The following is a 12,557-nucleotide window of genomic DNA, read 5'->3' as shown; positions in this document are numbered from 1 at the left end:
CCATCCATAGAAATCTTAAAAAAAATTTTTTAATTTGTTTTTGTTAGTTATACATGACAGTAGAATGTATTTTGACATATCATATATACATGGAGTATAACTTCCCATTTTGTGGTTGTACATGATGTGGAGTTACACTGGTTGTTTATTCATATGTGAACATAGGAAAGTTATGTCTGATTCATTCTACTGTCTTTCCCAGTCCCATTCCCCTTTCCCCGCTTTCCAATCTGGTGAACCTCCCCTCCTCCCTTCCCCTGCCTGTTGTGAGTCAGCATTCACATATCAGAGAAAACATTTGGCCTTTGGTTTTGGGGGATTTACTTATTTCACTTCACATGATAGTTTCTAGTTCCATCCATTTACTGGCAAGTGCCATAATTTCATTCTTCTTTATGGCTGAGTAATATTAAATTGTGTATATGTATATGTACCACATTTTCTTTATCCATTCATCTGTTGAAGACACTAGGTTGATTCCAATACAGTGACCCCCATCACCACCACCCATTGAAAGTCAGCATCTGCATATCAGAGAGAACATTTGGCCTTTCGGTTTTTTTTGGGGGGGATCAGCTTATTTCACTTAGCCTGATATCCTCCAGTTCCATCCATTTACTGGCAAATGCCATAGAAATCTTTTTACCGAATGCACTGTTGAAGGCTCTGAGAAGTTTGATTCCTACTAAAGATCTTACAAATGATCACTGACATCTCTACTGCTTTCACTCCTCAGAGGGATGTCAGCAGGGAAAGAGGGATGAATCATCTTCTTCACTGTCAGGTTTACTAACTTGTTCCAGAAAGTGTGTCCAGTGATGAGAGTCAATATGATAAATGAATCAAGCTAGCAGTTTGACAGAAAAGTACAAATAGGAGTTTGTGGCTCTCAGAAAAACTTAGCAACATGGGCTTTGCAAATTTAGTGTAGCTCAGAAAACCTTTCAACAAAAATGTATTGATATTCTTCTTTCCATACTTTGTTTTTCTAATTAGTCTTTGAAGAAAAAAACAGAACTAATCATAGATTTTTTTAAGGGCTCTTCTAGTTCCAGTCTATTGGTGATAATTACCCATGCTTAATCGTTACCCATGATTTGGTTTTCCAGGTAAGGGATATCAATCAGTGAGGCTGGGTACATTAGAAATAATACATAAGACCCAAATCAATGAGTTATTTAGTGACCACTATATGTTTATATAGGATAAATTTTTACCTTGAAATAATTTTTTAAGGGTCAGATAATAATACTTTAGGGTTTGTATAACTCTTTGTCTCAACCATTCAACTTTGCTGTTGTAGCACAAAAGGAACTAGAGATGGTATGAATGACCTGTATGACTGTTCCAATAAAACTTTATTTAACAAACAAATGGCTGCTGCCCCACCTCCCCCAGAGAGCACAGTTTGCTAAGTCTTGCATAATGTTAAAAAGAAATAAAATCTTCCATCTGGAAAAGTTTGGAGAATCAAACTTTAGAACCAGAAGGCTACCTTAGAAAACATTTAGACTGTGCCTTTCGCATTTCAGATTAGGAAACTGAGGCTCAAGAGTGACATGAACTGGGATTACAAACCACGCTTGAGATTCCCAGGCCAATGTCTTCCTGCTAGACCACCCTGCCTGTCTGAAATGGGTGGCTGGGGGCTGTAGGACAGTGATCAAGCAAGATCTTGAGATATTTCTGTTCTCTTTTCTTTCTTGCCTTCTTTTATTATTATTTCAAAGTTGTTATCTGAAAATTTTTAATTGAGAAAAAAAATGTCTCTTACTTAAAATTTTTTTAGTCTCTCAATCTTCTGGAAGGTTTAATTCCCTCCAAAGAAGAAGGTGGTATTTCATGTGTGGAGCATCTTCATAAGTTATTCGTGTTTGGCCTAATGTGGAGTTTAGGAGCCCTTCTGGAGTTGGAAAGCAGAGAAAAACTTGAAGTCTTTTTACGACATCATGAAAGCAAGTTAAATTTACCAGAAATACCTAAAGACACAAATCAAACCATGTATGAGTTCTATGTCACGGATTATGGTAAGTTCGGTGAATCATACCTTGCCGGACTTTTTTTTTTTTTATATTTTAAAGATGTATAGTTACAAATATAGAAAAACTGTGATAGAAAATATAATAAGAGAGTCAAGGCTAAAATCTGTCCACAGGATTAGCATAGTAGCTATTACTGGTTCAGAATCCAACATACCAACCAATCTTACCTGACTTTTTAAATGGGAAAAATATGAACTACCATAAACTCTCCTCTGGGTGGGGGATGGTAAACCAACTAAAAGGAACAGAATTGTTAATACCATTTTTAAAAGAGCATACGTGCAAAAGATCATAGAATTTTGCATATTAGCCATGCCAGGAACTGTGTAGAGACTCCTGACTTCTCCTTGTGGAGTGGCCCAGGTGAAATCTGGCCTAAGTAGCAATGCCTCTTACATCATCTGCTTTCTAAGGCTGACATAGGAAGAAAGCAACATAGAGAACAGAGATTCTTCATGGTGCAAAATGTGGAAATGCCCAGAGCATGTCAGTCCTACAGCTTCCCGGTAGGAAATGTTCCAGTGAGTAGAGAATGACCCCAGCAGGTGGGGCTCTGCTTACCTGTCACAGACTCGTCCTTCCCTGGGTGGCAGGCCCAGCTCACTTCTCCTTAAAAGAAATGCCCATGAACTTGGTACTTTTATCTGGAGCCCATCCCCTGACTCTTCTAAACCCTACAGAGGGAAAAATATGCTTTGATATTTACTTTTATTTCCTTCTAAAATCTCTAAAATAGCAAAGAGAGTTTTTTTTCTTTTTTCCCCCAAATGCATGAACTCAAAAGGATAAATACAATAGGCAATTGGATGGCAATAACAAAATTTTGAAAGCAACAGAGAGGGAAGTTGTAATTGATTTAGCATGCTGGGCAAAGGGAAACCTGAAAGTGACCTTGGGAAGTGTTGAGAAGTAATTCAGCGCACATTAGAGGACCTTTGAAGGGCTCAGATACTGGAAACTGGGGTGAAGGTGTAGATAAGAATCAAGAGGGCGGGTTGTTTAAGAAGACCTCCTGGTCCTTTCTCCCAAGCTTGCTGCCGGACAACTGCATGCAGCCCACACTGGCAAAAGACTGAAGAGTTATGGTTTGAAGAGCATAAAAATGAGGGGTTGGCTTGGGGAACACTGGGCACATTAAAGGGTGGGAGAATCATATTGAAAATGAGTGCAAATTTGGGTTTGAAAGTTCTTTCCTTGAAGGAACTGAGATAAATGCATTTTCCCCCACTGGTCCTCCTTAACCAGAATGAATGACCAGTGATTCTATAGCACATGATTAAAGATATGGAAAGTCTCAGTTGACAAAAGGGAACTCCAACTCAGAATGCAAAATGACAATTAAGTGAATCCTTAAATCTAAACATGAATTTTTCAGAATCCATAGTCAAAGCCAGGCATGGTGGCACTTACCGGCAACAAGAGGGAGGCAGGGGATCACAAAGTTGAGGCCAACCTAGGCAATTTAGAGAGACCCTGGGTGCAGTTCCCGATACAATCAATAAATGGATGGAGGGATGGATAGATACATATACACACACATACATAGAATCCAGAGCAATCCACAGTCTGTCATGTTCAAAGTTCAGGTTGCTTCCCCCTGAGCATGTCATCCTTATTTAAAGGCCAGGCCCCCGGTTACTGAGAGACTGGAAATCAATCTATCTGCAGCAATTTTCTAATCGTATGGCATCCAATTATTATGCCAATTAAATAATTACCTTCCTTTGTATCATCAAAGGTAGACATTGAAATCTTTGTGTGTGTGTGTGTGTGTGTGTGTGTGTGTGTGTGGTACTAGGGATTGGATTTAGGGGAGCTCTACTCCTGAGATACACCCCCAGCCTTTTAAATTTTTTTTCAGCTTAAACAAAATAAATTTATTTTCTCTGAGTTCTGAAGTTTGGAAGTCCATGATCACTATGTCAGCAGAGAAGACTTCTTTTGAGGTCACTCTCATAGGCTTATAAATAGCTGTATTCCCCCCCTCTATCTTCACATGGTTTTCCCTCTGTTTATGTCTGTGTCCTAATCTCTTCTTACAAGGACTCAAATTAGGGCCTACCCTTGACTTTATTTTACCTTAAATATCTCCTTAAAGGCCCTATTTCCAAATATAATCACATTCTGAAAAACCAGGGGTTAGATCTTTAACATATGAATTTTGGGGAGATATAATTCAGCCTATAACACATATAGATATCCTACCACAGCACATCACCATTACTATGATACTTACTATACTATAATATAATTTTCTTTTTTTTATTATTGGTTGTTCAAAACATTACAGAGCTCTTGACATATCATATTTCATACATTAGATTCAAGTGGGTTATGAACTCCCATTTTTACCCCAAATACAGATTGCAGAATCACATCGGTTACACATCCACATTTTTACATAATGCCATATTAGTGACTGTTGTATTCTGCTACCTTTCCTATCCTCAACTATCCCCCCTCCCCTCCCCTCCCATCTTCTCTCTCTACCCCATCTACTATAATTCATTTCTCTCCTTGTTTATTTTCCCATTCCCCTCACAACCTCTTATATGTAATTTTGTATAACAATGAGGGTCTCCCTCCATTTCCATGCAATTTCCCTTTTCTCTCCCTTTCCCTCCCACCTCTCATCCCTGTTTAATGTTAATCTTCTTCTCATGCTCTTCGTCCCTACTCTGTTCTTAGTTACTCTCCTTATATCAAAGAAGACATTTGGCATTTGTTTTTAAGGGATTGGCTAGCTTCACTTAGCATAATCTGCTCTAATGCCATCCATTTCCCTCCAAATTCTATGATTTTGTCATTTTTTAATGCAGAGTAATACTCCATTGTGTACAAATGCCACATTTTTTTTATCCATTCATCTATTGAAGGGCATCTAGATTGGTTCCACAGTCTTGCTATTGTGAATTGTGATGCTATGAACATGGATGTAGCAGTGTCCCTATAGAGTGCTCTTTTTAGGTCTTTAGGGAATAGACCGAGTAGGGGAATAGCTGGATCAAATGGTGGTTCCATTCCCAGCTTTCCCAGGAATCTCCATACTGCTTTCCAAATTGGCCTCACCAATTTGCAGTCCCACCAGCAATGTACAAGAGTACCCTTTTCCCCACATCCTCTCCAGCACTTGTTGTTGTTTGACTTCCTAATGGCTGCCAATCTTACTGGAGTGAGATGGTATCTTAGGGTGGTTTTGATTTGCATTTCTCTGACTGCTAGAGATGGTGAGCATTTTTTCATGTACTTGTTGATTGATTGTATGTCCTCCTCTGAGAAATGTCTGTTCAGGTCCTTGGCCCATTTGTTGATTGGGTTATTTGTTATCTTATTGTCTAATTTTTTTAGTTCTTTGTATATTCTGGATATTAGGGCTCTGTCTGAAGTGTGAGGAGTAAAGATTTGTTCCCAGAACGTAGGCTCCCTATTTACCTCTCTTATTGTTTCTTTTGCTGAGAAAAAACTTTTTAGTTTGAGTAAGTCCCATTTGTTGATTCTAGTTATTAACACTTGTATAGCACTTATATTTTTGTATTCTGACACAATGTTTGAAGAATGCATTTTCCTGAAGATGAAATTTTACTTATTGTGTAGGCGATTGGGAGCACTGGAACAAGAAAGTTCTTCCATACTATTACCCAACTGACAGTATTCCAGAGTATTCATCAATTTTGGTTCCAAATGTTGACAATGTTAGAACAAACTTTTTGATGGACACCATTGCAAAACAGCATAAAGTAAGTATAACAGGGTCTTAGATGGTCGCAAAAAAAACCCAACCCTTTTCACAGGCTACAGACAGAAAAATTGAATTCCAAGACAAGGGCCTGGATGTAGTGTCAATGCAGGGAATCATTTTTGACAAGTGAGTGTCCCAGGGCACTCTGCAACTCAGCATCCTCTGAGCCGCTGACCCCCAGCTTGCTGGAAAGTGGACTGTCTGTTCTAAGTCTCGTCCACACTCCCATGCTTAGGAATAATGACTCATTCTCTTCCAGCACTTTTACAGGAGCCTATGCATTTTACATTTAAATCTTTAATTCAAGAAGGAGTTATTTTGATGGAGGTGTGATTCCAAATAGCAATTAGAAAGTCACTGCATCCACTTATAGGAAGCAAGAGTAGCCAGTAGAACCTTAAGACATTCGAAACTTAAACATTCGACAGTTCCTCTCACCATGGTTACCTCCTCACTGCAGGCTGTTTTGCTCACGGGAGAGCAGGGAACTGCAAAAACGGTCATGATCAAGGCCTATTTGAAAAAATATGATCCCGAAGTACATCTTTCCAAAAGTCTCAACTTTTCATCAGCCACAGAACCAATTATGTTTCAGGTAAACCCCCCATCATTTGTTGCTGCAGTAAACATTTAAAAATTTTAAATATTGCTTACAGTAAACTGTGTGTGATCCGTATATATATATATACAGATCACACACATACATATACATGTATGTAGAGAGAGAGAACTAACTGGGGCTATATCTATGTATATCATATATAGAGAGAGAAAAAATAAGAGAGAATGAAATAAGGCTGCAGTCAGCCTTCAGCTAGTTGGCCTTCTATTTAAAATTTTTTTCTTAGTTGTAGATAGATACAATACCTTTGTTTTATTTTTATTTATTTTTTATGTGGTGCTGAGGATCAAACCCAGTGCCTCACATGTGCCAGGCAAGCACGCTACCACTGAGCCACAACCCCAGCCCCTAGCTGGCCTTCTTGTGGCTAAAGTTGAAGCCAAATTCAGATAACATGTTTTGGCCTAATGCCAAGGCTGAAGCTGAACTTTGGAGCATATTTATTTTCGTATAAAGTCCCGATTAACATTCCCCAACACTTGTTTATAAAAATTCAGCAGCATGTATTTTAATAATTATATCTATACTTATTTTGTTATGTTTTGGTACTGGGGATGGAACCCAGGGGTGCTTTGCCACTGAGCCACATCGCCAGGCCTTTTTAATTTTTTTTATTTTGAGACAGGGTCTCACTAAGTTTCTGAGGGCCTTGCAAAGTTGCTGAGTCTGCTTGAACTTTTGATCCTCCTGCCTCAGACTCTCTGTTGGCTGGGATTACAGGTGTGCGCCACCCGCGTCCAGAATTATTTACATTTATTAAATGCATAATAAATTGTATCCTATTCTGAAAAAATCATGTTTTTTAGAAACCTAATGCATTAGACAAACTATTTCCTTTTCTCTAGAGAACGATTGAAAGCTACGTGGATAAGCGAATGGGAAGCACATATGGGCCACCAGGAGGGAGAAAAATGACTGTGTTTATTGATGATATTAACATGCCTGTGATTAATGAGTGGGGAGATCAGGTATGACTAAAGTATCTCACACAGATGAAGCCTAATGGGTATTTCTTAGATATGTCAATAACCTGCATGTTCTTAAGTCTAGTAGCAATTCTCAGACTTTTGGACTCTCCTTTCTTGAAATCCCTGTGTACTCTTCTACGATGACTCCCTCCTGTCTCTTTGGCGACCTGGTTCCAGTGTCCTTTCTGGGCCTTCTCTTGCTTCTTCCTTTCCCTGGGTTTTCATCCTTGCTCTGACCTCTCTGCACTCTCTCTCTCTTTCTCTCTCTCTCTCTCTCTCTCTCTCTCTCTGAGGACTGTGCAATGTTTAAAACAACAACAAACAGACCTATTTATTTACTCACTCTGCCACACACCTCAGTCCTAGCTGCAGTCATCTTTTGCTTTGAGTCACTCCCTATTAGAAGACCTCACCGGCGTTGCCAGCACTGGGCACGCCCCTGGTGGCACTCCACCGACATACACTGCCTCACCAACACCATCTACCGAAGTCCACCAGGGTTGGTCCTGTCCTGCTCTTTAACCCCATTCACCTTAGACACCACTCAATGTGTTCCTTGTGTCCCTTGCCCCCTCCACCTGTTCTCACATACACAACCAGTCAAAACATGAGTCAGATCATGACACACTCCTCTGTTCAGAAGCCTCTGAGACTTGTAGTTGTAAGTGCCCAATCCTTACCATAATCCAAAGACCCTATGCTGTTTGATGTCACCTCCCCAGAACTCTGCCCCAGCCACATTTACTGATCCTGTATGTGCCTGATATGTCACTCGGCATCTCTGCCTTTGCTCGTCTTTCTGCCTGGAACGCTCTTCCCCTGGGTATCTGAATGGATTGCTTTCTCACCTCCTTTGGATGTAGGCTTCTATGTCATGGGAGGTGAAGCCTTCCCTGCTCTTCACATTCCCCGATACCCTGGAGAACCTCCTGCTGCATTTCTCTGCTTTATTTTTTTCAAAGGCTTACAGTACTCTGTTTTGTTTATATATAAGCATGCATTTGTATATTTTGTTTCCCATAAGGAGAATGTATGCTCATGGACAGGGATTTTTGTCTAGGCTACGTGAGAAGCTGACACACAGTAGTCATTCATTAAATGTTGGTTGGATGAAAGTATTATATTTGAGGTGCTGGTGTGCCGTTCATTTGGAAATGCCCAGCAAGAATTTGGGTGCACGGGTGTGGAGCTTAGAAGGGAATCTGAAGCTAGAGTTACAGCATTGAGATTCTTTGGCAGGTAGTGTCGAGATGATGTCCCCTGGGATAGCAAGAAGAGAAGAGGGCAAGGGCAGAACCTTGGAGAACAATCATACATGAGGGATGGGCGGGTAAAGCATAGTCTGGGAAGCAGTCCAGAAGTCATGACTTTGAAACCAAGAATGGAAAAATGAACAAGAAAGAGGAGGTGTTGCAGTGTCAGAAGCTGCAGAGACGATAAGATGAGCACATAAAACCTCAACCCACTCATTAATATAATATTTTGAAAGCTCAGGGAGGAGACCATCCTACAAACTAACCTGAAGTATTTTGATGTTGGATGTTGCGTGTGAAAGGTGTCTATAGTAAAATTCGAAACTCTAATACATTGGTGATTGTACCAAATATCTAATAACCACCCATCTAAATTTATTTGGAAACTACTTTTACTTGTATGGTGAAGGGCACCCTGGACTTGCACCAGACATGTTTGACTGCTGGGGTAGGGTTCCTGGGTGTAGGGTACTGGGTGGGTCATTTAAGCCAAATTGCCTTGAAGATGATCATTGACATTCACAAACACTTCCTTGGTCGGAGTTGGGTGATTTCTGCTGATCTCATCTGTGCTATTTCATAGGAGCTATGGAGGAACATGATATGTTTCAAAAATATTACTGTGTGAAATTTCAGATAACTAACGAGATTGTACGACAGATGATGGAAATGGAAGGGATGTACAGCCTGGATAAGCCTGGAGACTTCACTACTATCGTTGATGTGCAGCTCATAGCCGCCATGATTCACCCCGGAGGTGGTCGAAATGACATTCCACAGCGCTTAAAAAGACAATTCACTGTGTTTAACTGCACATTGCCTTCAAATAATTCAATAGACAAAATTTTTGGTATGAATATTTTTGATGTTTAGTTTTTTTTTAACTGCATTGTGTAATTGATATAAACCATGCAAAATGTGAAGAGCTAAGGAGACTCTGTTTAAAATAGGGATTACGTTTCTGAAATGGAAAGCTAAACACCGGGAAAGAGGGATTCAGTATTAAGAAGATGACTCATGTCTGTAGCCCAGTCTAAGACCCAGAGATATTTAGAAATAGCCTTGTGGGAGGTTTGACACTGGAGGTAAGGGGAGCTATGTTTTTGTTTTCTTGACATGGCTAATGGGAAAATTGGGGTGAATGAATGACACTATATCCACACCCATCCCAAGTTAATAATAGCATGTCAAAACAAAGGTAGCATTTTGATATGTTAATGAAAATAAGATTTTTTTGACACCAAGTTTAGGCACACTTAAATTGTACTATCAAAAATTATGTACCTGCAAAAGAACAGACTCATTCATAGATGGACATTACTTCACAGAGCAAGTACTACAGGCCTGAAGAGGAAGAGAAAACTTTCCATAAACAGTACTGAAAAAGTTAGTAATTGAAATTGGACTCCCTGCCCCACACGAACCACAAAGTCAGATGCTCATGGATTTATTAAGGACCTCAAGGCAAAGCTATAAAGTTTTTGGAAAAGAATATAGGGAAATATCGGTATGACTTCTAAGCAAGAAAGGGCTTCTTTTTTTCTTTTGCATTTTAAAAATTCTAATTAGTTATACGTGACAGTATACATGACAGTTCTAATTAGTTATACATGACAGTAGAATGCATTTTGGCACATCATACACGGGTGTACAATTTCTCATTCTTCTGGTTGTACATGGTGTAGAGTTACACTGGTCATGTAATCACATGTGCATCTAAGATAAAAACATCTGATTCAATCCTGGTGGGACTGCAAATTGGAGCAACCACTATGGAACACAGTATGGAGATTCCTCAGAAAACTTAGAATGGAACCACCATTTGATCCAGCTATCCCATTCTTCAGTTTATATCCAAAGGACTTAAAATCAGCATACTACAGTGACACAGCCACATAAATATTTATAGCAGCTCAATTCACAATAGCTAAACTATGAAACCAATCTAGGTGCCCTGCAACAGATGAATGGATAAAGAAATTGTAGTGTATATACACAATGGAATATTACACAGCCTTAAAGTAGAATGAAATTATGGCATTTGCTGGTAAATGGACGGAGCTGGAGAATATCATGCTAAGCAAAATAAGCCAATCCCCAAACAACCAAAGGCTGAATGTTTTCCCTGATACAGATGCTAATCCACAATAAGAGGGGAGGCGGGGACTAGGGAAGAATAGAGGTACTTTGGATTAGACAGAGCGAAGTGAAGGAAGAGAAGAGAGGCTGGGGGTAGGAATGATAGGAAAGGACTTCTTTTTAAATAGGCTCAGTGCAAAAACAAAAGAACAAAAGTATAAAATTCACTAGGTTAAAATGAAGAGCTTCTCTTCATTTGAACAGTGCCCTTCAAAGAATGAAAATACAAACCTCAAAGTGTAACAAAACACAATAGCAAAAAAATTAGTATTCTGAATATTTAGAGAAATCGTATGAAACAAGCAGGGAAGCAAACAACCTAATGTCAAAATGTGTACAGCCCGAGACCCTTGGAAGAGAGGCAGCTAAAGTGACCGATGACAAATGCAGAGGTGGCTAACCATCACATATGGAAACAGACGGACTTGAAATGCCATTTTTTACCCACTAGATTTGCTGCATTGAGAAATTCTGACAAAAATCAAGTGTGGGTGAGACTGTGAAGTCAACTGGAACTCCCATCCCCTGCGGTGGAGGTGGATGTCAATTTGGCATTGTTACTGGTGAAGAAGAACACGCACATCCCATGCATGCTTTTTGAGTCTCCTTTAAGAAGCCCTTTCCTATCCAGGCACCACAGAGGTGCCCTTGGATTTATTTTCCCCAAACATTATATTGTTTTGCCTTCGGTATTTAGGTTCTCTATCCTTGTGTGGTTGATTTTGCTCTCAATGCCAGAAGACGTATACAGGAATGCTCATGGAACGGTGGTGTTCATGACAGTAAAACCTTGAAATAACCCAAATATGTATTGCCAGTAAAATTGCATAAATAAACTTGTGGCAAAGGCTCATGGTGCGGTGAGGCTCAGAGGAATTAAGTAACTGTCCTGCCAGAGCCTTTGGGCTAGTGCACGGCAGAAGTGTGTGCTCGCCCCTGTTTTCTGATTCCAAATTCCATGCTTCTTATTGTGCACCTGTCCTACAGGAAGGTAGATATCTAGAATATAGTATTTCAGGAAGCAAAAAGGTCTTATGGGCATCTAGAACAACCAACCGTGACCTTGGAGGGCGATTTTGAGTCTCTTGAAGACAACTCTTCCTCCATCCATGTGAATGAGCTCCGGTTGCTTTAGGACTCACTGCCCTTCATAAGCCTGTTCTATATCTCTGAATTGTTACCCATGTTCGTATCCCTCTGAAAATACCATGCCCCGACCTGAACACCTTACCACCCACACTCACTGGAGAGAAGTGAAGCAAGTCTCTTTTTGCAGTCCAAATCAAAGGCATTTTGAGTCTTTAAGAATAGTCTACAAACCCGCAGGTTACTCCTTCCCCAGGGTGATGATGTCAGGAGACTGTCACCGTGCTGGGCTTTCCTTAGGAATGGCTAGGAGCCCAGCACAGGCCAGAATAGAGTGTTGACTGACTGCCAATCAGGAGATCTGGGTCCTAATATCAGCTCAGTCAACATCCAACCCATGTGACCTTAAATGATTTCCTTTTCTTGTCTGGGCTCCGTCTCCTCTCTAAAATGCGAGAGTCATCAGTGAGCTTTTTTCAAGCTCTCGGCTTAATGCTGATTCACAGACTCCAGAGCCAGCCTATCTGGGTTCACACCTCAGAATGGCCAGCGTTCAGGCTGTGTCCTGTGAGCAAGTTGCTAGGCTTGTGGGGATGCTCCTCCTCCTCCTCATAATATCTGCCTCATATCCTTTCTCGTGGGGTGTTGGGAGGATGGAATGAGCTAATGCAGACAATGTGCTCATCACTAAGCATGGCCGGGCGACTG

General features: G+C 40.3%; 1 protein-coding gene across 1 annotated transcript in view; it reads left to right on the top strand.

Annotated features, from left to right (window-relative positions):
- Positions 1-12,557, top strand: part of Dnah8 (dynein axonemal heavy chain 8) — a 275,799-nt gene that overhangs the window by 134,922 nt on the left and 128,320 nt on the right. Inside the window, exons 49-53 of the mRNA XM_076860182.1 lie at positions 1,790-2,027; positions 5,637-5,779; positions 6,242-6,376; positions 7,249-7,371; positions 9,261-9,474. Coding sequence (XP_076716297.1) covers positions 1,790-2,027; positions 5,637-5,779; positions 6,242-6,376; positions 7,249-7,371; positions 9,261-9,474 — 853 coding nt within the window. The remainder of the gene's footprint in view (positions 1-1,789; positions 2,028-5,636; positions 5,780-6,241; positions 6,377-7,248; positions 7,372-9,260; positions 9,475-12,557) is intronic.

The sequence above is a fragment of the Callospermophilus lateralis genome, chromosome 6, assembly GCF_048772815.1.
Source record: "Callospermophilus lateralis isolate mCalLat2 chromosome 6, mCalLat2.hap1, whole genome shotgun sequence".
Taxonomy (NCBI): Eukaryota; Metazoa; Chordata; class Mammalia; order Rodentia; family Sciuridae; genus Callospermophilus; species Callospermophilus lateralis.
This window is presented reverse-complemented; position numbering and strand designations above follow the sequence as displayed.